At 33.4% G+C, this 25,025-nt stretch overlaps 1 protein-coding gene and 1 long non-coding RNA gene across 3 annotated transcripts; one reads left to right on the top strand and one right to left on the bottom strand.

Moving 5' to 3' along the window:
• Window positions 1–8,152: 8,152 nt before the first annotated feature.
• On the bottom strand, window positions 8,153–22,487 carry LOC119638311. 2 transcript variants are annotated; one of them, XR_005247419.1, is made up of 4 exons: window positions 22,302–22,487; window positions 22,137–22,238; window positions 9,146–9,303; window positions 8,153–9,046 (listed from the first exon to the last, which is right to left on the bottom strand). It is a non-coding gene; the product is annotated as an uncharacterized LOC119638311 (long non-coding RNA). The 2 variants fall into 2 exon arrangements; XR_005247420.1 differs by lacking the exons at window positions 22,137–22,238; window positions 22,302–22,487 and adding an exon at window positions 16,610–18,620.
• On the top strand, window positions 19,428–20,647 carry LOC119638310 (NADH dehydrogenase [ubiquinone] 1 alpha subcomplex subunit 6). Its single transcript, XM_038035046.1, has 3 exons — window positions 19,428–19,664; window positions 19,733–19,848; window positions 20,433–20,647. The coding sequence occupies exons 1-3, from the start codon at window positions 19,532–19,534 to the stop codon at window positions 20,559–20,561; spliced, it is 378 nt and encodes a 125-aa protein (XP_037890974.1). The 5' UTR covers window positions 19,428–19,531; the 3' UTR covers window positions 20,562–20,647.
• Window positions 22,488–25,025: the final 2,538 nt, after the last annotated feature.

Here is a 25,025-nt window from a genome sequence, read left to right as displayed (position 1 = left end):
AAATAAAGATATCGCCTATCGGTCAAATGACGCGCCTGCCTTTACAACAAAAATTGCCAACACCTTTGCTTTCCGTGTTTTTTTGCCTGTTACTCGGAAGGCACGATATATACACCGTATAAGTTGCCGCTTCCAGTTTGAAAAAACCGGCCACGCTCAGCCAATATTATATAGCATGAAAATATGGACCAGTTTTTAGTTCGTTTTAGGATAACGAATATAATTGTCTTACTTGTTATGATTTTTTTGAAGAAAATCCTTTTTTTATATTTCTACATCTGACGTACCAGGAGAGAGTTGATCAAGTTTATTTGCGCGAAAAAGACTAATTCAGTAATGTGTTAATTATTGGCTTTTAAAAACAATAATTTAGATAAAATCATTGCAGTATACATGAGAGAGTCAAAGTCAGTGTGCACACAGCTGTTATGTTCAAAATATTTATTTTTATATATTTAAAGAGCACAAGCCGATCGTCAATAGTTTGAATTTTTTACTATTCTCCTGATGTAATCCAAAATTCTATGACATTATTCATGATTTATTTTTATTTGAATTGCATTACTTTTAGAGCATGGTCTGATATTGCTCATGGAAAGCCTTTCACAAATACTTTGTTCCCAGCAATTACAGTTCAAGCCTTTCATTGCGATAATGACCCTTAATATCTTTTCTAAATCTTTTCTCTTATAATTATGTGGTTGATATGCGTGAGATGCGTTCATGAGATTTTTGATTCAAGTTTCATTCAATTTCATTATCCCCCCGCGCCATTTCATCGAAAGAGTTTTGTAATGAGTTTTGGCGTGTATTAAAATAACGTTTCGTATATGTGTAATGCATCTGGTGAATAAAGTCAGGGATGTTACAGTAGTCTGACAACAACAGGCTTGCATATAGAAAACATATGATGATGAAAAAGTTATTGATGCATTCGCTTCGCTGCACAATACTTGAACGTGTGTTATGCTGATTCATTTCATAAAAAGAAAAAAATAAGTAAAAAATTTTGTAGTTTTTTTTGTTTTTTCTTTTGTTTATCTCCTGCTTTGCTTTTCTTTTACTGAGTTCATGGGAGCCTTATGGTATATGCGTGTTTGCATGCAGGCAAAGGAACGGAGACGTATCTGCTTTACATCTCGACAAATTAATACTTCTTTAAGATATAATTATAAAATATCGGTCATGATATCACTAGGATGTGTAGGATATAATTAAATTTGTTTAAAGATTTGTGTGGATGTCGAATTTAGGTTATTAGTAGTGATTTCCCTTGATTCTGTGCTGTAGAATATTTTATATTGAAATCATAAGGAAAGTGGAGTAACTCTTGAAGAATACGAGAAAAAGAAGGAACAGTTCAAATCAAGTGTAAGAATCGGAGGTCAATTCAGTTTAATCATTCACAACCTAGCGGCTTTTGGAGATTGTTTTGAAAAATCTCCTACTAACCTTATGAGATCCAAAAAATATAATAACGAACATATTAGCCATTGGGATTTTCTCTCATAAACAGTGCCTCTACTAGTAATATATAAACTGGGATTATCTGGGAAAAATGAACATCTCATATTAATTCTTTCCATACATTCATACAAGTGCTTGAAATATAATATATAATCTTATATATATGTAAATGTATAAAAAATATGCATTCATCTCCCCTTGTACGTCTCCTGAATAGTTTTATACAATTTTCATAGGCGTGGCATTCGATTTTCCTCTATTTTGAAAAATTTGATGTTAATTCTTTCCATATATTCATGCAAGTGCTTGAAATATAATATATAATCTTGTATATATAAATTAGATATAGGATGTGCTTCATTGAGCACATTATGCACCCTTGCCATACTTTTAATACATACTTTTAATTGTACCAAATTTATTGCTGATAATGTGATGTTGAGAAATTCTCATGACTGGCGTTCAAATTATAGTCGTTTGGTTAATCATTTATATTAACGGCGAGACCTCTTGTCGAAACATTACATTCTGAATTCTTTATTCTTAGTGATTTTGTAAAGCAAAAGAGTGATTAAATGCAGAGCGACAATGAGTACGAAAATAAATTATACAACCAACCTTCAGCATTCTTAAATTGTATCCATGAGCTTATACTACTGAAATCAACATCAGGCAGAGATTTTAATTCATCTGTTCAGGTATTCTTGTAGTCAAATGGTTGGAATCGGACCGCTCTCTCGATCACCTTCCACATAGCATCTTATATTGACAAATCATAAGAAACAATATTATAATCTTTTCTAAAATGATATAAAAATTAGGAATCGGGTGGGTCCGTTTTTGAATCCATCCGTATGAAAACTGAATCTTTACATGATAAGAAGGCATAGTTTTCAATTCCTTTGGCGAAAATTCGTTCATTATAACAATTTGGCATAAAACTCTGGTATGAACCAGATAACACTATAAAGATTTCATAAGCACTCAAGTAATCTTGGAAGAAGTGACAAATAAAATACATCAAGATGAGGTGGGCAAGATCAACAATCTGGGAAGTTCGCTTGCTTCTGCAGATTTTCAAACAGCGAATGATAAAAAAAAACCCATGTTGGAGGAACCGCAGGAATTGGTACAAAATCAAGTAAAAGAATTCCTAGGCTGTTTACAAGAAAAGGATTGTGAATGTACAAAAATAGCAAAGAACAGTGCACAAGTCGACAAATCCACAGGTTTTCAAACGGCTAATGGCAAGAACGTCCTCTTCTCTGAAAAAGGGAGAAAACGTGTGGAAGGGCTCCTAATCGAATTTCATCAAACTGAAAGTGATGGTGATATTGAGGATAATTTGCTTTGTATAAAAAATAAAGTTATTTCTAAAAAGCAAAGCATCTTTAACAAGCAGGAAAGGAGGTTACCCCAGATGGAGCGGCAAATTGTCAGCTGATGAGAAAAAGTCGAATATAAAAGTTGAAGGAGAGAAAAGTGAATGGGTTCTTACTCAAGATAATTCAAAGCAGTTTGCATGTTTACTACCGATAATATATCATTGTAGGCACTTGATGATGAATCGAAGCAAACCGTTTTAAAATCTCAAAATACTTGGTAATATTTAAACATCGGCCATTCGACTTTAAATGTTCCAATGATGTTTCGTAAAAATTGGTTGTTGTCATTAAACCCAAAAAAGAATTTTAGGTCACCCAATGAACTCTGTGAGACACATAGAATTTCTTAAGAATGCTGTTGAAGCAAGTACACCACCCAAAACGCAACGTATAACCAAAAATATAACCAAAAGCATCCGTCTAATTGCAGCTTATAGCAACAAACACTTTTGCAACCGCCTTGATTTGTCATTAGGAAAATCAAACTGGCCTTTCCTGTTGCTGTATATTAATTTATATAATTTATATTTAAATATGAATAGCTTTAATATATGTTTAAAATAGCTTTATTAATATATATTGTAAGTCTTCTTAGGCAGGGTATACTCAGTCAATCCAGGACTCTTTCCAAGAATATTTATAAAATAAAATTTACTTGGACCTTCGGGTTTGTTCTTAATTTCTATTTATTTATTTACGGGGAGATTTTAATATTCAAGCGAATTTTAAGAGACGTAGGAGGGAAAACAGTGGTGATCCGACCTCAACGTTTTAATGCTTCTTATTCGTTTCCGATTATTACTGTACTTTCTTTTTCACGTTTCCGTACCGCGAGTTTCTGTAAAGAGAAGAGCACGCCGCGAGTGTCATAGCAACCAACCTGGGCCTACAGTGCCCCACTTCAGTTCCTAGTTTAAACAAACACATGCTCAATTATTGAGAAGTGTAAACAAACATATACACTTATTCTCACATGTTTGGAATTTTGATACAAATTATTGAGGATAAGAACCGCTTACTCTCAGATGTTTCATGCTTTCAAATTTATACAACACAAATGTTCCCGGTTTCAGAAATGGTGCTTGATTTGGCTTGCGTTGAATGTATACTTCACAACTTTCAACTTTTTCATTTAGAGGGGCTAACACCTTAGACATCATGTAACTCCCAGGTGTATCATAATTCTAACGTACTTTCCATTAAGGTGTGCCACAATTTCATTGAATTTGGCATATTTATCAAATTTCCCTCCTCGTAGATTTCACGCAATTAGTACAAAACATCCCTCTTAATTTCATAATAAAATGTTTATCATACAATTCTACACCTTTAGTTTTGATTTCGATATGGCATGATACATTATCGCATTGCTTCACGTTAGAAGTAAGAAATGCGTCCAGACCATATCCAAAGAAATTTTGACAATGCAGGAATAAACTAAAAACGAATAATACACCCTGGTCATTCTCAAATGAGGCCCACGTGCCTATGTAACAAAATCTTTTATTTTGAAAAAAGAAAAATTCAACCGCTCTCAATTCATATTATAGAGTATGAAAATTTGTTTCTTTTACTTTTTTTGTTTGGAGCGACTAACCCTTTGGACATTCTAAAATCAGCTTCAGAACCGAATATAAATTCAATATATTAATTTATTAATACTACTAAGCTCATTATCTAATATCCATTTATTCTGCCTGTGTTGTTAGTGCTCAATGTCTTTTTTTTAGTCTAAAAATTTATTTCATTAGTCTAAAATTATAATAATAATAATAATATAGTTCGACAGTTTTTTAGGCGTTAATTACGAAAATAAAACAAATAATTTTTTTTTTATAATAATGCGATAGATAAACTCAATAAAAGATAAACGTACCTATACCTATACGGCTACGTGTTTATAATTAAAATGCTTTATAAACTAGTTTGTAGAATTACGTGTTTAATATGTGCAAAAAGCAATAAACCCCGCGTCCTACCCCAACAAAAAAGAATTCAAATCAAATGAAAAAGAAAACATTACTGAGAAGAAGCAGGAGAAGAAAAGAAATTTATGAAATTTGTTTTGTTAGGAGAGAGGGAAGAAGAGTCGAAGAAAACGCCGCCATTTCATATTATAACTGTCAAGCACCCGGAAAGAATCGATTTTATTTTAGTCTAAACTTTTTAATATTTGGAAAATATTAAGAGAACAAAAATTAATGCAATATGTTATCACAATTAGTTATAACCGTTTTCGTTTTTGACACAAGAAACTATACACAAATAGCTATCCGTTTTCCAGAAGACCTTAATACATTCAAAGAAATAAGTTTGAAAAAGCCGGATTATATATGTACACGAATTAATATATAAAATTCACAAAATTTATCATATCACTCGTATGTGACAATATGTTTGAAAATAGACCCATTGTTATCCACTTGGCATAAAATAGAGATTGTTCCCTTTGCAACAAGCCCAACAAGTTGAAGCCGCACAGTTGACTAAATTACTTCTAGATGGTCCGAGAGGCACATATTCCAAATTTAGTCCAATATCTAGCCCATACAAATATACTGATGCAATTGATTTCTTAGCATCGTCGACTACAAATAACAAGAGTAATATTACTAAAGATCGCCCGCTTGTTATTTTAAACAAAATCTTTGTGTAACGTTGGAGATATAAACCTGTGGTAGGCGAAATTGTTAATATCACCCATCGAGATATGAACGACGTTTAGAGGAGAACAAGGCGAAAAGAAAACCGGAAATGCGGAAATTAACTTCGGGAAGACGAAATCGGCCATGCAGTCAAAAAGGAGATAAAAAGTTTTTGGAAGACCAAAAAAAGAAAGAGCAATCACAAAAATTTGAAAGAATTAAAACTTGAAACGAAAAAGAAAATAAAGTCAAGATTGTTAAAGTGCTTAGAGAGTAATAAGTTATAATTGAAACCGTTAGCTAGTTTTTTCCTTTACACCGTTTATCAAATAAGCACTATATGTGATGAACAAAGCACAGAGTTGTTTTTAACTAGTAAAATATGAATAAATAAATTAAAAAAATGGTGAATAAAAAATATCTCTCATCTGTTAAAGTGGAAAAAATCGCAGCAGCTGGATATATAGTTCTGCTACTGCAGAACTTGTACGTACCGAAATATTATGTGAGACAAAATGTCAGAATGAATTTATTGTTTGGGCTTTAGATTATGGGGATGCTTTCCAAACCAAAAAAGAGCATACGCACCGCCAGTATTGCGGATCAATTTAGTCGAATTCGTGGATACGAAATGTGTTGGCAATAATTGCAGACAAACTTGCACTATAAAGTGGTATTTCACAAGGCAGTAGGAAAACTTATTCCGCCTGCATGGCCGAGTAAGCAAAGGATGTATACAGCTGAGAAGTTTGTGTTGCATTCTTGTAAAGCATTCTTCCAAGCCACAGCTCTTGTTGCCAACATTGTTTGGCCGCGATGACTTTAGTAATAAAACTCGCGTGGTGTCAATTGGTTGCAGCGTTTTCCATATGGGCGCGATAATAGGGCGGTTCACTTGCTGGCTGCCGCCAATATGAATAACGCAGCTGGACATATAAAATTAATTATGGCATATATTCGAGACATTTTTTTAAACATTTACTCCAAGTAATCTATTGTCAACGAGAATACTTTAAAATTTCTTTTTTTCATCTACGCTTATCTGCGAACTTCATCTGTAGATATTGCCAAGCATAATGCTCGCCGTGGGAAACTTTAACCAAGAAAAAAAAAGTTGTAGATCTCTAACCAACTTTTGTATTAGGTTGACTTCATTCGTTAATTAACTAATTAATTAATTCGTTCACTTCCACACATTTCATATTTATTTATTCCTTCTTATATTCAATCTTTCATTCAATCAATCACTCCCTCATTCACCTATTCACACGTTCACTCATTTATTCAATTATTCATTAACTCAATTATTCATTAATTCAATAAAATCAGATGCCAATATTTTCAAAAAGATATACACATATAACAATTGCAGGACCAGTGACTCGTCTTAACTATTGACAAATTTCTAGCCGACAATCTGGTCAACGGTCCATGATAATCTTCATCATCGCTTGACTCTCCATTGCTAAATTAAACTATCTTATGTGCAAGCTTAAGTAAGTCTTCCCACAGAGTTTTATAAGGTTACAGCATACTTTCGCCAGCTGCTGAATAGCAGAATTATGACGGTGCTCCTTGATGAATTAAAGATATGCAGAATTTGCGCTGAGTGTTATTACAATATGACTTTTCCCATAATATAAATTCACACTTTCTTGCCTTGGAAGTCTTTCTTTTTTCTCATTTAACGTAAGTTTCTTTGACAGAGTTTACTACTACTTACTAATACTTAAAGTTTTGCCTGAAAAGTTACCTTTATCATCTTTATGGCGGTTGATGAAGACGATTTTAGCTCACTGAAAATATTTTGCAAAATAAGGAAACATGTCTTACGCTATTGTAGCTGATAAATTTCATTATTTCACATCTTTCATCTTTTTTGTCGCAAGATTTGTCATCTTTTTTCTTATCTTTTTCATCTTTTTGACTGGATTTCTTGCCGTCCTTACTTTTTTCTAATTTATCCCCTTTCGAAGATCCCTTCTCTTTCTGAGTAGAAATTGATGCTAAGTAAATAAAAAATACAAATTCCTCTTTTCCCTGTTGTCTGGAGCCTACAAAACAAAAAAGAAATTTAATTTAAAATAAGTTTACGAAATTTCATCATAAGCCACAAAACTCGTTTACCTCATCATGTAATAATTGTTGTTCATCCTCTCCAATAGTCAAATTAATACCTTCCGAAAACTTGTGAGCTTTTAAGGATTTTATATTGTAAAAGACCTTATTACAATTATCACAAATTTGCGGCAAGTCGGAATCGTGCTTTTCTTTATCACTTGCCGCTAAGCTTTTGCTGATACCACTGCATGTACCTTTTAAGCGAACGTTAGTAATGAATAGTTTAAACTGTATTAAATTTCCCTGACAATATTCTCCTCTACTTTAATATCATTATGATCACAGTTTATGGAAGTGTTGCTGGATTCGCTTCTGTCCTATTACAAAAGCTTCTTCCAATTCTAGCTCAATTAGCATTTATGCCATATTTGATGTTTCGTTCGACTCGCTTGCTCCTTTAACAGATATTTCCATTAAAAAAAAAGTATTTATAAACACAGCCATTTGGTTGCGCCTAAGTTTATTTTCAATTTATAAACAACCATTTGGTTGCGACTAAGTTTATTTTCAAAGCAGACCTCACCGTTAGTAAGTGCATTTATTTTCTTAATTGCTGATATCTAATTGCTCCAATACAATAAAAGGTAAAAAACTTAAATTTTGAACGTTACACAAATGATGTTTACATACATGAATGACTACAAGGTGTTGTTACGATCAGCCTCTCTATAACTTGCCGTCCTCCATACGTAAAGGCATATATTTTAGCTGAATTTAGCTGTAAAGTCGAAGAAAATTTAACAGTATATATATATGTTATAAATTGAAAACATCCCAGGTATCCAATTAATACGCATAATCTTCATTGCAACGCCTTTTTAAAGAAGTGTTGTCATCTCCGTCGTCTTCCATGCTGCCCGATAATATTTTGTTTTCAGTTTCGTCTGCTTTAATACGTTGCAATTCCCATTTGATAATAACATCAGCTAAATCCATAGCTAGTTTTTATGATGGAGACCAAAGAAAGGAAACCAAAGCGTTGCGTATAATTGACTAAATGGGTAACTAATTGGTGACGTACAGGGAAATACACCTCGTTACAGATATAAATCAAACTACATAGTAAAAAACGCCAACAAACCGCTATGATTAAGAGGAAATTTGGAAAAGTTGCTGCATGGAATGACGCTCTTCAACAATTATCTTCTTCGTCCAGTGTGTAAGCATAGTCCTGCCATCCTCCCTACGTAAAGGCAAAGCCAGTGTTAGAATATCTAGAGCTTGCCTTACAACGTGGCGAACATCTAAGGCGTGACCCTTTAACAGAGAACGAAAAACTTGTAGTATGGCGACGAAGACTCTATCATAAGTTTCTTTTCAATTTGTAAAAACAGTCGACATAGATTTTCAATGTATCTGGGTGTAGCGGCAGTAATTCGATGAAACATTTCAATAAAGCAGACTACCTTTTGTTCATATTCGTCTCCCCTATGGCAGAGAAAAAATTTCTATCTTTATTATTATTATTTTAATTTTAGACTAATGAATTGAATTCTTAGACTAAAAAAAGAGACATTGAGCACTTACTTGCAATTCTGTGCACTGCCGGTTTAATTCCGAGCTAAGCCTACACGTCAGTTCCTTATATTGTACGTAAGTCGACACCGCCCAAGGGCGCCACAGTATTACTCGCAGAGGGCCTTCTAAGCGCTTCATGGACAGCATTTCTATTTCCCATGGACTAACTAAAAAAATAATGGAAACAAAGTTTTTTGCAAACTTATTAATGAATCAAGAACGGAATTGAATAAAGTTATTGCTACAAACTCTAATGCAAAGTTACAGTTCAAACACTGAAAGTATGTAACGTCCAAAACAATTTTCAGGTATACTGATTAGATATGTCTTGAAAACTGCTGAAGCCCATTAAAAAACTTAACATCATAATTAAATCTCTTTCTACTCACCGCCAAAGGCGTTAACTTTTTTATAATATACTTTGTATATTGTACTTTTCACCAGTAGCATACATACATACATACGCTTAATAGTAACAATAAATGGAACCAATCTGCCATGTCCACACAAAGTTACAAATGATTAAATTATATATAATTTAATCATAATTTATAAATGATTAAATTGATATAATTTTGCACTTTTATGCCATTGTATGGCATGACACACTACCACCACTCATCGTTCTTTAACCGCACTGACGGTATTTCAAGTAACAACTTAGCACAAGTAGTCTTTCCAATCGTTCCTGATGTTATCAAAAATGAAGATGCATCTTTCCTAATAAACGTCATTTGAAAGTTATAAACTTATCTTTGACACATATATACATTATAACTTTCATTATCCAAGGGCTCCCAATATAGGTTTTAGACACTCTTATAAATTAATAAATAAATCCGATCTTAACAGTTACTTCCGAATTAAGTGAGCCCCGCCATTGAGGAATTGTCTAAAGTAGCCTAACGCCCAAGAACTTGGGTAACAGCATTGACCGAACACTATGCCTTATATAGAGCCCCACTTGGTGAATTGCTTTTACCCAAGCTCATATTACAAATCAATATATCCAAAAACAACAGAAAAAAATTAAGTACAATTCCTTGCTCATCACTTCATACAGGTGAAGATTCGCTGTGTATAATTTATTCATTTCTAATCTTCAGGTATATATTTCGAATGAACCAAAAATATAAGATTCGCTCGAACGAAGCTCTTAATATGGTTGCCTGAGAAATTCTCGCAATCTATGGTTTTGTTAAAAACCGAGGTGTAATTGAAAAAATGCAATTGCGGTCGTTCGTAAAACAATCGGGAGTCACGGCCAATATTATTATCGTTCATTCTAGATGAATGAAGCTGTAAAAAGGGAGTAAAGTTACTTTCGCTTACCATTGCTTTGCTTTTTAACTTTTGATAACGCTTACTTGAAAAGCTATCAAAACGAAGACAAAAAAATTAACATTAATTTATGAATCCTGTTGATTGTTAAAATTTTCCCGAAAGCGCGCGCAGGTATGCGAAAGGAACTAACTTATGTAAATTGTGCATAACATATATTGCACTAGTTTTTCTCAATAAATGTCCATATTAGTGGCACATAAGTGATAAGAAGCAATCAGCTTGCTAGTCTAGCAGCGATTCTGTTTTCAATAATCTCTTATGTCAGGTATCGTGAGTACATTGAAAAAGATATTTGAATTCATAAAGTGTGCGTTTTTTCTAAGGAACACATGCAACACCACTGAAATTTCGGCAAGCTTTAAGCCTGCAGATGTCTCAAAACAACTCTAACTTAGCTTGAATAATTAGCTGCTTGGTAAAGAAACTGAAATGGTGTAGTTTACCAAAGATTCAAGTTTCAATCGATTTTCTAAAAATAAAGATGCTTCTTTTCGATATAATGTGATGGGGTTAGAAAAAATTAAAAATTGTGTTTAGCATTTATTTTGATAATAGGCTGAAGGCTTTGCAATGTTAGTGCTATGCACCATTTTTTCAGATGTGAATTAATTTTTTTTTCTCGAAGATAAATTATTTTTTCCACGCGACCTGACGACATTTCACACTAAAATTTAGAATTATTATAAAATAGATTTTATTCATCATTATTCGCTAGCCATCATTTTACCCATATTTCGCGCAATGTACAAATTTAGTGTCGAAAAACACGAGAAGAGCTATTTGTTAGATATCGTCATAAGAATGAAAGCGCTGTTCAGAGAGACAGTTATTGATTGATTATAACAAATATTAACCAAAAACTTTCCTGGAAACGTTATTTTCTTGTCCCAGAACTCGACTTCTTAAAAGTTTACAATAAATGCTGTTAATATATCAGCGCCATAATTTCAGTTAGAAAAGAACAAGGAAAATTATATACTATTGTCAATTATTTACGCGGTTTTACAAAATTGCACGTCTACAGTTTTTTTTTTTAAATTTTATTTATTACTTTTCCATTTTATGATCTATCCAAAAAGATAATAAGCAAAGCTAATAAAAAGATAAGAAAAATGGCAGAGATTACTGTCTTCCGGTGGAAACAATGTAACAATGCAAACATGATGTTTAAATAAAGAAATAGAAGCTCTACAAACTTTGACAATTTATTAAAATAGTTTAAGGAACAAAAATAAATTAATTTCGAAAGAAAATCCATTATATGATGCCTGTTCAATCGTCTTATTTCATAGGATTCATTCAGAAGGGATATTTTCAAAGAATTTTGGATTTATATTTTTGACATTTCAATACTAGAGTTACTGTTCCACTTTTTATGCCATAGAACAAAATAGATGGGAGATACTCTTGTATAAAATCCATTTATTTCTTAGAACTGCATAAAATTCTCGAAGAATTGGCCAATAGAGTCCTTCGATTTTTAAATCAAGTTGCTGCTTTACCTTTTATATGACTAAAGGCTAACATGTTAACCAAGATAATAATTTGTGGCCAAATTTTTATACAAATACTTGAACAATTATTCAACAAATGTAAACAAATGGACGCTTATTCTCAAATTTTTCGAATTATTGAGAATATATACGCTTATTCTCGTATGTGGCCAAATTTTTATACGCTTATTCTCACATTTTTCGCTTATTCTCGTATGTGGCCAAATTTTTATACAAATACTTGAATAATTATTCAACAAATGTAAACAAATTGGACAAATTAAGAAAAAGGATAGGGAAGTAACTATATGCAACCTTCCAATACCGACTCGAGGACATTCTTATGTGAATACATCCAACTCATTTATTTTATATTAATTCCCTATTTGAACCCTTTGAACAGCGATGCTACAAAAACCAAGAAATATTTTGAATGGATAGGGAGCGATGTTCATGAAAGACATCTACCGAGATAGAATGCTTGAAAATAGTATGTGTGTTAGCGGTGCGAGTTAATGGCTTCTAAGGAAGCTATATTGTGAAATTATGGACATTGATGTCCATTTACATAAACGCAACAATTTCAATGCATGCAGTTTATGAAAAAATAGCATGAGAGATTTAATTTGTTTAGATATTTGCATATAACGGCTATGCAATTCGATCGCCTTTTGTAGATACTGTGAACCTTTCGTCATTATTAAAGTCGATAGCTGCTTCGCGACTTATGAAGACACGTTGATAATCAGTTTGGGAGTGAATAAAACTCGGCGTTGTATTGCGAACGTCGTAAGCTATTTTAAATTTCCTCATCGCCGCTACTGTTGCTGCGGCGCTTTGTGTGGCTTCTAAGAACTAAAGGGACCCCGAAAGAATTGCTAAGCAAACTATACGATTCTTAGATATGTATCCTTTTCAATACATTCTGTAAATTAATTTTATGCTCACTTTTAATTTGTTCAATTTCTTCAATTTAGAGTTAACTGTTTAGAGACTAAACTATTTATTTACGCATTCACTATCGACAAATCCTAAAAGATTTAGTTTGACGTTAGCTGAATAATGCTATACTTATCATTAAGGACTAATGACGGATATCATGCCTTATTTTATTTTATCAATTTTCTCTACTTGTACGTTCGTTTATGACCAATCATAGTTAGTTTTTGTTTATTTAGTTTTTTTTACCATTATTATGTTATTATTAATAAATTTATTACGAATACATTTGTTAGGGAATGGCAGAAAAGAACATGTAGCAGCAAATTATGCAAGCCACTCTCAACTTCAACAAAATTGCGCTTCAGAAAAGGAAGACTTTGTTGATAAATATACATATTTCTTGCAATATCTGAGAAATAAAGACCTTAGTAAAAAGTACATAGTGTTATAAATTGATTAAGTTATTTTTAAGGAGCTTAATATATCATCTCGTTTATAACACAGCAAATAGGTCCATATATTTTTCATGGACATGAGATTCTCAATCATTATAGACGGCATGTTTGCTGACATTTTGAATTGTAAACAATTTCTTATATTTCTTCCACACCTCCTTTTGAATTCATGTATTTTTCGTACGTTTGCTCCACACCTCCTTTTGAATTGTAAACAATTTCCTACATTTCTTCCACACTTCCTTTTGAATTTATATGTTTCTCGTATATTTCTTTCATACCTCCTTTTGAATTGTAAACAATTTCTTATATTTCTTTCCTGTTTTATCTTGTCAATGTGCGAGAGGAAAACTAAAACATCGGGGCTTATACTGGAGGAAACCCATCTATAACATACTGTAGTGTGATCGCATACCGTCGCATACCGTGCATCCACTTTGAAGTGCGACTTTGCATAATTCTGTAGCAAAAAAAAAGTAAAACAAAAACTTTGTCGCACTTGAACTGGCTGGGTATTGCATTACGAAATGCAATACGATGCCAGGCGCCCTAATTAAAATAATTGATAACGAAGCATAAAATCACCTATAAATTTAAGTATAAATAATGCACCTGACAAATAAAGAATTTTAATTGCTATCAAACAATTCAATCAAAGCGTATCAACTCACTGTTCTAATAAAGGCGTTCTATCCGCCTCGTAACTTTAATTAGGGACCGTCTCTTGCCGAGTTCTTTTGGCACTACATGAGACGGATAGACTTGGCGTTCTGCAGCCGACCAGATTAGGGCTCTAAAGATAAAATACTACCTACACTTGGGGAAGATTCATAGGGAATCCTCCCAAATACTGCAACGCATTTTCTATCTCCACTACACATCGGCTGAGTATTAGCTTTTATTACAACAATACATTACTACTACCTTTAAGTGACCTTAACAAAAAGTCGAAAAGTCACACTGGAACAGTAAAAATAAATTGTCATACATGATAGACACTCACGCCAGAAAAAACGAGGGATGTTTTCCAAATACATTCTCTTACACAACGATCATATATTGTCTGCTGAAAAATCTAAAACTCTCAAGCGACTAATCTTTTCATATTTGAAATTCTAAAGGCCGCCTTGGAAAAAAATGGAGCTGAAAGTTACATAAATTCAACATTCACTTAATACCAAATGTATATCACGGCATTCGGTTGTTCTAATTGAAAATTTAACTGCAAGATAAAGAGAAACAAAAAATCTTCGAAAATCTGTTTGAAAAGTCTTTATAGACGCGGTCATTTGTATAAAAAATTATTTCTATTTAAGAATGACATGAACTAATGTCTAAAGTAGAAGAAAATCGATCTTGACATCTTTTACCCTTTAGTTTTTATTACAAAATAAAACTATAAACAACTATTTGATGGTCATATATGTACATATTTTTGATACTTGAAAACATGGGGCATCTTGCAATAAACAAAAAGATATGCTGCGATATCATTCCCAATTTGACCTCGAGGTTATTACATGTTTTTCTCTTTCTTCCCTGTCTTTTTAATTATAAATATATTCCTTCAAATAAACGCGGCTTTAATATGCATGCATATCGAGCTGAGAATTCACTATTTGCTTATCCCTGCGCGGACGTGACAAGAGTAACGTCAATATCATTCATGACAATTTAATATTTTAATACTATTTAGTCTAATAATCACTAACCACCACCACTGAGTTAAGTAAATAAATAACTAAGACACAATTAACAGCGTATTCAATTTTGACAGCCTTTTAAACATATTATGAAAAATTGCTTATTAAATAATAACATATTTGAAGCTATAATACAATGGTGAATATCATCAGTATCAAAGATTACTAAATTCCCTAAGACGAACTAAACGTTTTTGACCTCAACTGAGCCAGTTAAGTATCAACAGTTTCACGTAATCCCCTGAGCCATCTATTGGCAATAAATAATAAAAACATGACACACAATTCAAAATAAATCGCGATTGTTATAGATTTACAGACATCGAAATCGTCCAATTACGCACCTTTAGCAATCAATGGGTGTTATAGCGAATTCGAATGAAAAACAGATGCAATTATTTACAAATGAATGGGTGGTATAGCGATTATAATATACAATACTTTCCTTTTACGCTATAATACGGTAAGCAATATTTGCCAAGAAAGGGAAATGTCTTTATAGAGTACAAGACAAGACCTTCGTTTGATTATTTTTTATTGTCACCTATTAGAGCAATGCAGTGGCAAATATCATAAACGTAAGGATTGCTTGGAGAGACTATGCGAATTCTTTAGTCGTTCACGATGAACATATTGTGCAAGATGAAGCCGTAGATTATGATGAGAAAAGAGATCGTTGGAGTAGTTACGATCCCGCCAAACATCGCGAAATTATAGAAGAATATGAGAAGGTGGAAGAAACTAAGCGGCAATTAAAAGCCGAAAAATTAAAGAATGGTTAGTAGAAACCTCCGAAACTTCTATTCCTATATACATTGCCAGAAACTGTTTATTAAATTAGATCCTGATGCGGAAATATCTCGCATGGGAGGCTCAGGGTAAGGGGGTCGATGTTCATTTATTGGCTGAGCCTACCAAGCTGGAGCTTGAGATGTCACAACCTTAATACGACCAGCAATTTTTTCGGCTTTTTTTTTTTAATGATCAAAAATTGTAATTATAACAGGGACGAGATTTTTATGTTATACTTAAGTGCCATGTAGGTTCAAGGTATAAAATACATTATTTCAATAGGCGGCGAAAAAATCCTCTTAAACAAAAGAGAACAAAAACAAAAAGAGATGCCATAACTAGTAATGCTGCGTTTAAAGTTTAAGAACAATGCACCTTGACATGGAGACGTCACACTTTAAGAAATGCTTACAGGGAATGTAAGTTTAGTAAGGCTTCATTCCTACATCAGATATTATTCCTTTTACGATAAGCAAACGAATGGGTATGGATGATTCCCGTCCAAGACGAAGAATACTTTTGCACATGTGTATATCGTAATACCTTCAACTTGTATTTCTAAAGAAAATTTGCTCATATAACTTCGCCTTTTAAACGCATTGTACATCCCAATGTGTTTGTTTTAGTTATTTTGATTTTACCTTCATTTTTAAAAAATACAAACCATCAGCACCCTACGATTTAATGCGATTGCTTAAGAAACTATAAATATACAAATACATAAATATTTCATCATATTTTCACCTTAAGGGATTGTTTATCCGCATATTCAACAATATCGACTTAAATTTTCTTCACTTCAGTGGCATTTTTACACAACAAGTTCGAACGATTGAACTTTCAAAAACTTCAAGATCCAAGTTTTGAAGGGTTGTAACTTCGAATGCTCGAACGTTCGAAAACTTAAGAATTCAAGGTTTGAAAGCTTGATCCTCCTTGCTTGAGCTTTCTGAACAATAATAAGCGAACATTGTTAGTTTAGTCATTCTAAAAGGCCGCATTTTTCACAATTTCTGAGATCAGAACAAGGGTAATAGATTCTAAGTGATATTTGAAGAAGTTTAAAAACAAATTTTCCCTTTGATTTCCGTTCTTAAATCAGATATAGACCACATGCACTTCAGTTAACTTTTGGAGTTTTTCCAATGAAGAGGCAGATTTCCTTCAAATAGGTCTAACCTTGACAATTTAGATATACAAAGTTGCGAGGAAGAAATTCTATACATTGCACGAACTTAAGTGGATCAAAACCAAGAATACATAACGGACAGACGAGAGGACAATTTTATTCAGAATCACTTTCTGAATCGATCGGTATAATAAAAAAATGGGTCTATAAACTTCGCCATCCTACAGTTTTTCATATATCGATTTTTTAAAATAGGACTTTATAAGACAAGTCGGTGAAAGATTGGTAGGATCCGAGCCATTTTCAGTAACGTTTCCTCTTGGGTCAAGAATATTACACAAAGTGTACCGCATTTTGTCAAAAGATGGACAGGCGGGCAGCCATACAGATAAGTTTAGATCGATGCAAAAAGCGATTCTGAATAGATCGAGCATAATAAAAACCTGAAGTTCTTCTGTGCTTCGGTGATGCATACATTCGCACAAACTTTATATGCCCTTGCACCGTTTCAACTAATAAGACACGGTCCTCGTTCCTCTACCATCAAGTTGATTCGTTATGTTTTTTCTGCAGACACGTCACCTTTTTTCTTTCATATTTGTTGCAATCAACATATAGAGTTTGCATTTGCAAAAAATGTAGCAAAATATATTATCCTACCAACTTATATAGTGATGTATTAAATGTGAAAGCAGCACGAACACGTACATCCGCACATTAACGCTATAGTAGAAACACCTGCGGGCGCTTGTGCGTGCGTGCTACGAAAAAAAAGACATAAAACAGAAACAAAACGGAAAGACGTCACCAAATAGGAATTGGTTAGCATTTACTTAATGGCGAAGAATGAAATTATTCGAAAAAAAACTCACCGGCGCGACGAATTTTTTCAAAATCTGCGAAATTTTGAAGACAATAATTTATTGTAGGATATCAATAAGAAAGATATGCACATAGACAATACCATTCCTTAAAACAATGTTTGAAACTCCTTTTATTAACGACTAAATATATGCGCTAGCCTCTATATCTCCATGGCATCAGCAATTACCCCAGTCTACAATTGTTAAGACTCTAAAGTTTTCTTCAAAAGCCCAAATGATATTTTATATCTTTTTAATTTTTCTTGCAGCGAAACGAAAAGAAATGGATATGGGATTTCAGATAGACTCAACTTGTTTTATACCCATCTATTCAAAATCATTTTTCGAATAGATTTAAGTTTGGTTATACATCTATACATCTCGCTGTCCATGTAGTCTTGTGTTCCACCCACAAGCCTCAATTTTCAAGACATTTTGACAAAATTTGGTACACTGACCGAACCCACACACGAACGCTATTGAAAATGGTTTGATGGGACCGCTTCTCCGACCGTCCGTATAAAATCTGGTAATTTTCTTTTGTGAAAACTTCTCGGTTTTAACCGCGCTTATAAAATAATTTTCTTAATTAATGAAATGAAAGAAATTAATAAAACGCCATGATGGGTCAGAATATACTGCAATGTTTTTTTCCTTTGCAGTTCTTTTCCTTAAAAAAAACAAAATTTGCAAATTTGCCAAAAAAAAGTGTGTTTTTGGTGAATCTTTTTCAACAAGAAAATTTCACAAGATCTCAGAACGATTTCTTTATAATCAGTATATCCAGTTTTAATCGACAGCGTTCAGCTTACTCCACAATTTTTCTTCCTCTTAGTTCCGTATTTATTTAGATATAATTATCTTTTTACGTCTAAACTCGTTGGTTTGCGCTAAAGTTTTATCGACAAATACCACGCGAAATTTAAATATATTTGTAAAAAAAAAAGTACCGACATAATTATGAGTTCTTCTACTACAAAACATTTGTAAATTGTTGACACACCTTGTAAGAGCATATACTTCACTTAACTCTTTTTCTGAACACACCTCTCTTGTTCGTCTCCCATCAGTCATACCAATACTTCAGGCATGCCAAGTTTGTTCTTTACGACCGCCATTCTTGTTAAAATTTAGTTTTTGCTCTTCATCCTATCTTGCCGCTTACATGTTTCTTATAAACCAAGGCATTAAAAATCCCCAATTAATTGTATATATTATATTAACTATGTGAATTTAGGAGGAATAATAAATTATCTTTTGCTTAACAAAAATAATATTTCAAAGGGGTTTTCCGCTTTAACGTTTTTATGGTTTATTTCAGTTTATTTAATTAATTGTTCAATTAACATTTATATAATTAGACGGTAAGTTTTTTGAACTATACACTTTTCTTGCAATGGGGGCTATGTGTTCAACTTTTGTTGATGTTTTATTAAAAGCGTTGCTCGTTATTAGTCGTAGTATAAAGCCATAAAATCGCAACTTAATAAATATAATAATTAGACAATATTCGAAAATTTCTAGGTTTTAAACCAATTTTAAAACGCAGGGTAATTGAATTCCTGGGGAGGTGGCAGCCCTGCAGTCACGCAAACTATCTTTAGTTTATTTTTTCTTTGATGACTTAAATTCGTAGGCAAATTAAAAAAATATATAACAACCAATTTAGCATTAATGGCTGCAAGCCGAGAAGCTGTGAAGAAAGCTGTACAACAGGTTCGCCCTATATTATCCGTAAATCACGGAGAGGCAAGGAAGCGAGCTTTGAATCTTTATAAGGCTTGGTATCGTCAAATTCCTTACATTGGTAAGTAGAAATGTTATGTCACAATTATCTTTGGATTAAAGAAAATGGTTTAAATGTTTTTCTTTCAGTCATGGATTACGATATTCCTAAGTCAATAGAGCAATGCCGTGCGAAACTACGCGAAGAATTCCTCAGACATCAAAATGTTACAGATATTCGAGTAATCGACATGTTGGTCATAAAGGTAACTAAATAGAGACGGTATTTCCAAAGAGCCTGAAATTCGAATTATAATAATTAGACATGTATCCTTTATCCGAAACTAGAATGTAGTACTTTCGCTACGTTAGCATATCGCCTAAAAAGACGAATTCAGGAAATGTCAAAGAGGAAACTTTCTGAAAAATCTTACTTCTGAAATTTTTAATTTATTTACTCATTCTTGTGTGCCTTTTCATTTCGGCTATCTTATTCCAGATTCCAGCATCCGTTTCTAACCGGTTTTAAACACTACCATGGAAGCGGTACTTGACGTACTGACAGTATTATACATACCTGTTATAAAATTTATGTGCTTTGACTCTGTAGAATTTTTTAAACAATTTTTCTGCAGCCGACCATCGTTTGTAAATTTCTTCCAATTTCACTTCCACTTCTTGGCTTCTGTTGAGATATCTAGATATATATTCTTGTATTGAAATGATCCAATTATCAAATTTGTGGGTAATGAACTTTCATCATTCCTATGTTTGTGCACTACAGTTTTTCACCTTACTTAATAAGAAGATTCAAAATTCAAAAGTTTATTATTTCTTAATATATTTCCAGGGTCAAATGGAACTGAAAGAATCCGTCGAAATTTGGAAGCAAAAGGGGCATATAATGCGTTATTGGAAGGAATCGCAAGATCCTAAACCAACCGACTTCTTGTCAAAGTTCATACAAGGAATCAACTAGAGTTTTAAATACCACTCATTGTAAAAATTAGCAAATAGTTCACTGAGCATTACATTAAATTAAATCATACGATTTACGAAAAATTTGTTAGTTTTCTTAAACTTTATTTCTCCTTTTATATATCAGTTAAAATTATAAAAGGATCTTTACAAAAATGAATATGATTCTAAGTCAGCTCGGCAAAACTTCGCGTCTGAAAGCCTTTATCGCATTATACCGCTATGCTACCACACATGTATTTTCAGTTGAAACAAAGTATTAAAGGTACACAGCAGTTATAACGCCTGTAAAAAAAAATATTCCAATGTGATCAGTGAACTCAAGTTTGTAACAGAAGATATATCTTGCTGATGTGCATTTTAAAGCGGAGTGATGTAGGATTTTATATACGGAGTAACAATTAGGTTAGACTATTTGGTAGTACGCCTAATTTCGCAATGCCTCTGTAGTTCCCTACAATCTTTCTATTTCCATCATGATGAAAACGCTACCTTTTCTCAGGAGAGGTTAAAGATTCTCACTATTGCCAAACAAATTTCACAGCTCATTTTCAAAGATTTTCATCATGAGCTTTATCACTGGAGATAAGAATTTTTGGAATAATAACCATGTCTTTTTATTGATACATTGTCATAAGATCTTTACTATCGTGTAATAATTACATTGGGGGAATTTTGCGCAAAGTTGCGAAATTTCTTGTCTCGACCTTTAAATGAGAGGAAATGCAAGGACTCGCCCTTTTGAGTTTAGAAATTTGTGAAAATATTTTGGGTACGATGTAAATGAGGATTGCATCCTTAGGGAAAGTTTGTCTATTGTGGTTAAATCTTTGTCGCGCTATTGCATATAATGAATAATGCCAAGCCATATTTTATGTTTTTCTTGTATGCCCTATCCTTTTTGTTTTTCAGGAGCTTTAATCCACCGCTGACTTTAGTAATCAATCCAGGTCCGGTTATCCTCTACCGTTGAACGATGGAATATTGACCAAATACATTACCAGCCTTGATTTAAAAGATGGCTTTTGGACCATACTGTTACATGAAAGGTCAAAAGAGAAGACAGCTTTTACAGTGCCTACCAGTCCACTATACCAATGTGTGACAATGCCCTTCGGTTATCCAACGCACCCCAAACTATATGCCGATTAACCGTTAATCCGACCGGTCACTCAGGACCTCGCCCCACCTGCGTCGTTTGCACTTACTCTAGAAAGTTTTACAAAAAGTTCAATGGTTCTTTCTCTTTATATAAATGACATCATTGTATTCATCACCGAAGGATAGGGGTTATATTCTAAATTTGTCTTTCGGTTTGTTGTATTGTAAGCTTGTCTGAAAAATATATGTTCGGATTTTTAGTTGTATCTAGCTTAATATATCGAGAAGCGGAACAAAGACATGAGCAACATCTAAGTTTAATATACCCGGTACCGCAAGTGGTGTAGGGTATAAAAAACGCTTCCAAAGAGCAATTGGCACAGTCGACCTTGACATTGAAGGGAAATGCGCTACAACATGTCAATAGATAACATAGATTGCTTCTTCTATGCGATAAAACTTAAAATTGACTTACCGCAAGAGTTCTGTTGAGTGGTTTTTTTTGACTAGTTTTATTTCGATGTATAGAGGTTCTGTTGAGCGGATTTTTTTGACTAGTTTTATTCCGATTAATGGACTGTAAATATTTAATTGATAATATGAATGCTTGAAATTATGATTAGCAATAGTTTAATCTCACTTGGATTTTCTTATTTGGATTTTCTGGTGTAACTTCACTTGGATCTTTTTTTGAATTATCTAATTTTTTGCACGCATAGATTCGTATTTAAGGATTTGGATTATCTAATTTTTCGAACGCACAGATTCGCACTCAAGGATTTCAATTTTGTTTTTCCTTTTTTTTAAACGAATGATAACATTTGAATAATACCCGAAAATTAGAAATCGTATATCAGTTGCGCCAGTACGGCGTAATTTAGAAATGGGCAATCTGCGGAACATCCAACATTCTAATACAAAACCACCAAATCGATTCCCAATAATACCCCACAAAAATTTTAGCAATCCCGCGATAATTGAATAATGAATTTCATTTTTTTTACAGCGCTGAAAACGTGCGTAAAATGTCACTTCCAAAAAAAAAAAAATGACAGCATAAGACGTGTCCAGAGGTATTTTTGCAATTTTTTAAAATTAATTTTAATATTATTAAGATAAATTTTATTTTTTTTTTAGCCTAGAAAACTCGGAACGAATGGCGGCGTTCATGCCGCAGTGAAGACGCAGATCTTCCCGCCAAGGAATGAGGGCGCCGAGAAACGCTCACGCGGCCTAGGCGTAGGCGCAGAAGATGTGGACGCAGATGGTGACTTGCGGCAACGCTTAAGCCGTCCACAGGGGAACGGGAGAGCCGGGCGCCGCCCACCAAGAAATTATGGTGACTTGCGGCGTCGAGAATCGCCCACGCGCCCTAGGCGTAGACGCAGGAGAGATGGGCGGCGCGGTGGGGTGCCTCGCACCCAACCCATCGTAATACATAAACATTATTACGTCTAAATTTTTTTCAAAATTACAATAAAAAGTAATAATTTTTAAAATTATAAATCAAATTTATTTTTATTTGCTATAAAGGATTTCTGAGTTTTGTTTTGATCTTCTATTGATGTTATAACATGTTCTTCAACTTGTTCTCAAATTTATTTTTATATGGTATAAAGGATTTCTGAGTTTTGCTTTGATCTTTACTATTTATGATTACCAAACGCATTCCAATAGAAATTTATTACAAACCGAGACTACAACACCAGAATTAGGGGAGTTTGTTCAAAGTGCTGTGGAAACAAGTACACCATGCATCAATAGGAAATTGCCCCTTCAGGAAATGGAAAAAGATCCCGAGTGTTAATGGCAAACCCACAAGAGAAGTGGCGGCGTAAGGCGTACTCGTACTAGTTCAAAGAAATAAATACTACTTTATATAACCCATCGTCTAGTTGGAGCTTATGGCAACAAACACTTTCTCAACCGATCTGTCATTGGGAAAATCGAACTCCTTCCTGTTGTATATTAATTTATATAATTTATATTTAAATATAAATAAAATAAATAGCTTTATTATACATTTAAAAAACTTTATTAATATTTATACATATATATATATAAAAGAAATTGTTATTCTTTTTAATGGTGGCAAAGGAAACAAAGATGGCAGATTTTCGCCTGGACGTATATTATTGCTGAAAACGAAAAACTTTCTTCGTGATATGCTAGAAAATTACTAGCCGTAGGTAGCTATCTTATAAGTTCTGCTGTCCGGGGATTTTTACGTTAAGTGGGAAAACAAAGCTTATGTTCTCTTTTTCGTCATTTTGTTTCCAAGCAAAGAAAGAAAAGTTATTATTTGATATAACATAGTTTATTTGCTTGGTAATCGAAGGGGAAAGTAAATGTATCAGGGCCAATGAACCAATTTAGATGATATTCTAACAGAACCAGACAGAAGCAAAGAAATTAAATTTGAGGTAAAATTTTTCGCTCCGTTTAAGTTGACTCTGGTTATGTAGTCTTAATTAGGGTATTAAGAAAGTATTTAAACATACATTCACATGTTCTTTACATATGGATATGCTTTTACACTTTACTTTGCAGAACTCATACTATCGAAATACTAATGTGCTTTATGTCCTTGAAAATTTAATCAGTCTTCTGCTTTAACCAGACATTTAAAGAAGCATACGAAGAGGTAAGAAGCACCAGCGGTACGTTTAGCAATTCTAAAATCCAAATAATACTTTTAGCAAACCATCTGAATCTTCACAGGGAACTCAAGAAGAAGAAGAAGTAAATTATAGCCATTTAACCAATATTTTTATGCACGACTTCTCAAAAGAAACGAATTCGATATCGGATTATACGCAAAGGCTGCAACTGCCCCAATCTTAAACTCAAAACGAAATGAATTTGCTGCCTCACCACATTATTAAGACTTCTGCATGTATTCTTCGTATAAACGCAACAGCTCAGGACTTGTACGCGGCTGCACTGATATTATAGAAGACCAAAATGCGTCCAAATCATAGATAAGAACTTACGATATGGAATAGAGATTGAGCCTGATCTTTGCGGCTGGTAATGAGAGTAGAAGTTGCTCACAGGACATATCGTGCCTTAGTGTAAAGGTTATTGTATGTATGCAGGCAAATATCGTTGGAAAAAGAATAACATGATCTCACGTATCTGCGTATAACTTCCTGTAGTCGCGCTAAGGTCCTCCAGTCCTAGTAAGGCGGAGTTGAAATAAATTCAAATTTTGTTTGCGTATTGTGCTCATACATACCAACCGTTTATTCAAACTGCGAACTGCGAACAAAATTGTTACGTCCGAACAGTACTGTTACAGTATCGTAGTACTGTTACAGTATCGTAGTACTGTTCGGACAGTTAATTGAGAATAGGTATTTCA

The sequence above is a fragment of the Glossina fuscipes genome, unplaced genomic scaffold (genome assembly GCF_014805625.2).
Source record: "Glossina fuscipes isolate IAEA_lab_2018 unplaced genomic scaffold, Yale_Gfus_2 87, whole genome shotgun sequence".
Taxonomy (NCBI): Eukaryota; Metazoa; Arthropoda; class Insecta; order Diptera; family Glossinidae; genus Glossina; species Glossina fuscipes.
Note: the sequence above shows the minus strand (reverse complement) of the source record. Positions and strands in the feature narration are given on the sequence as shown.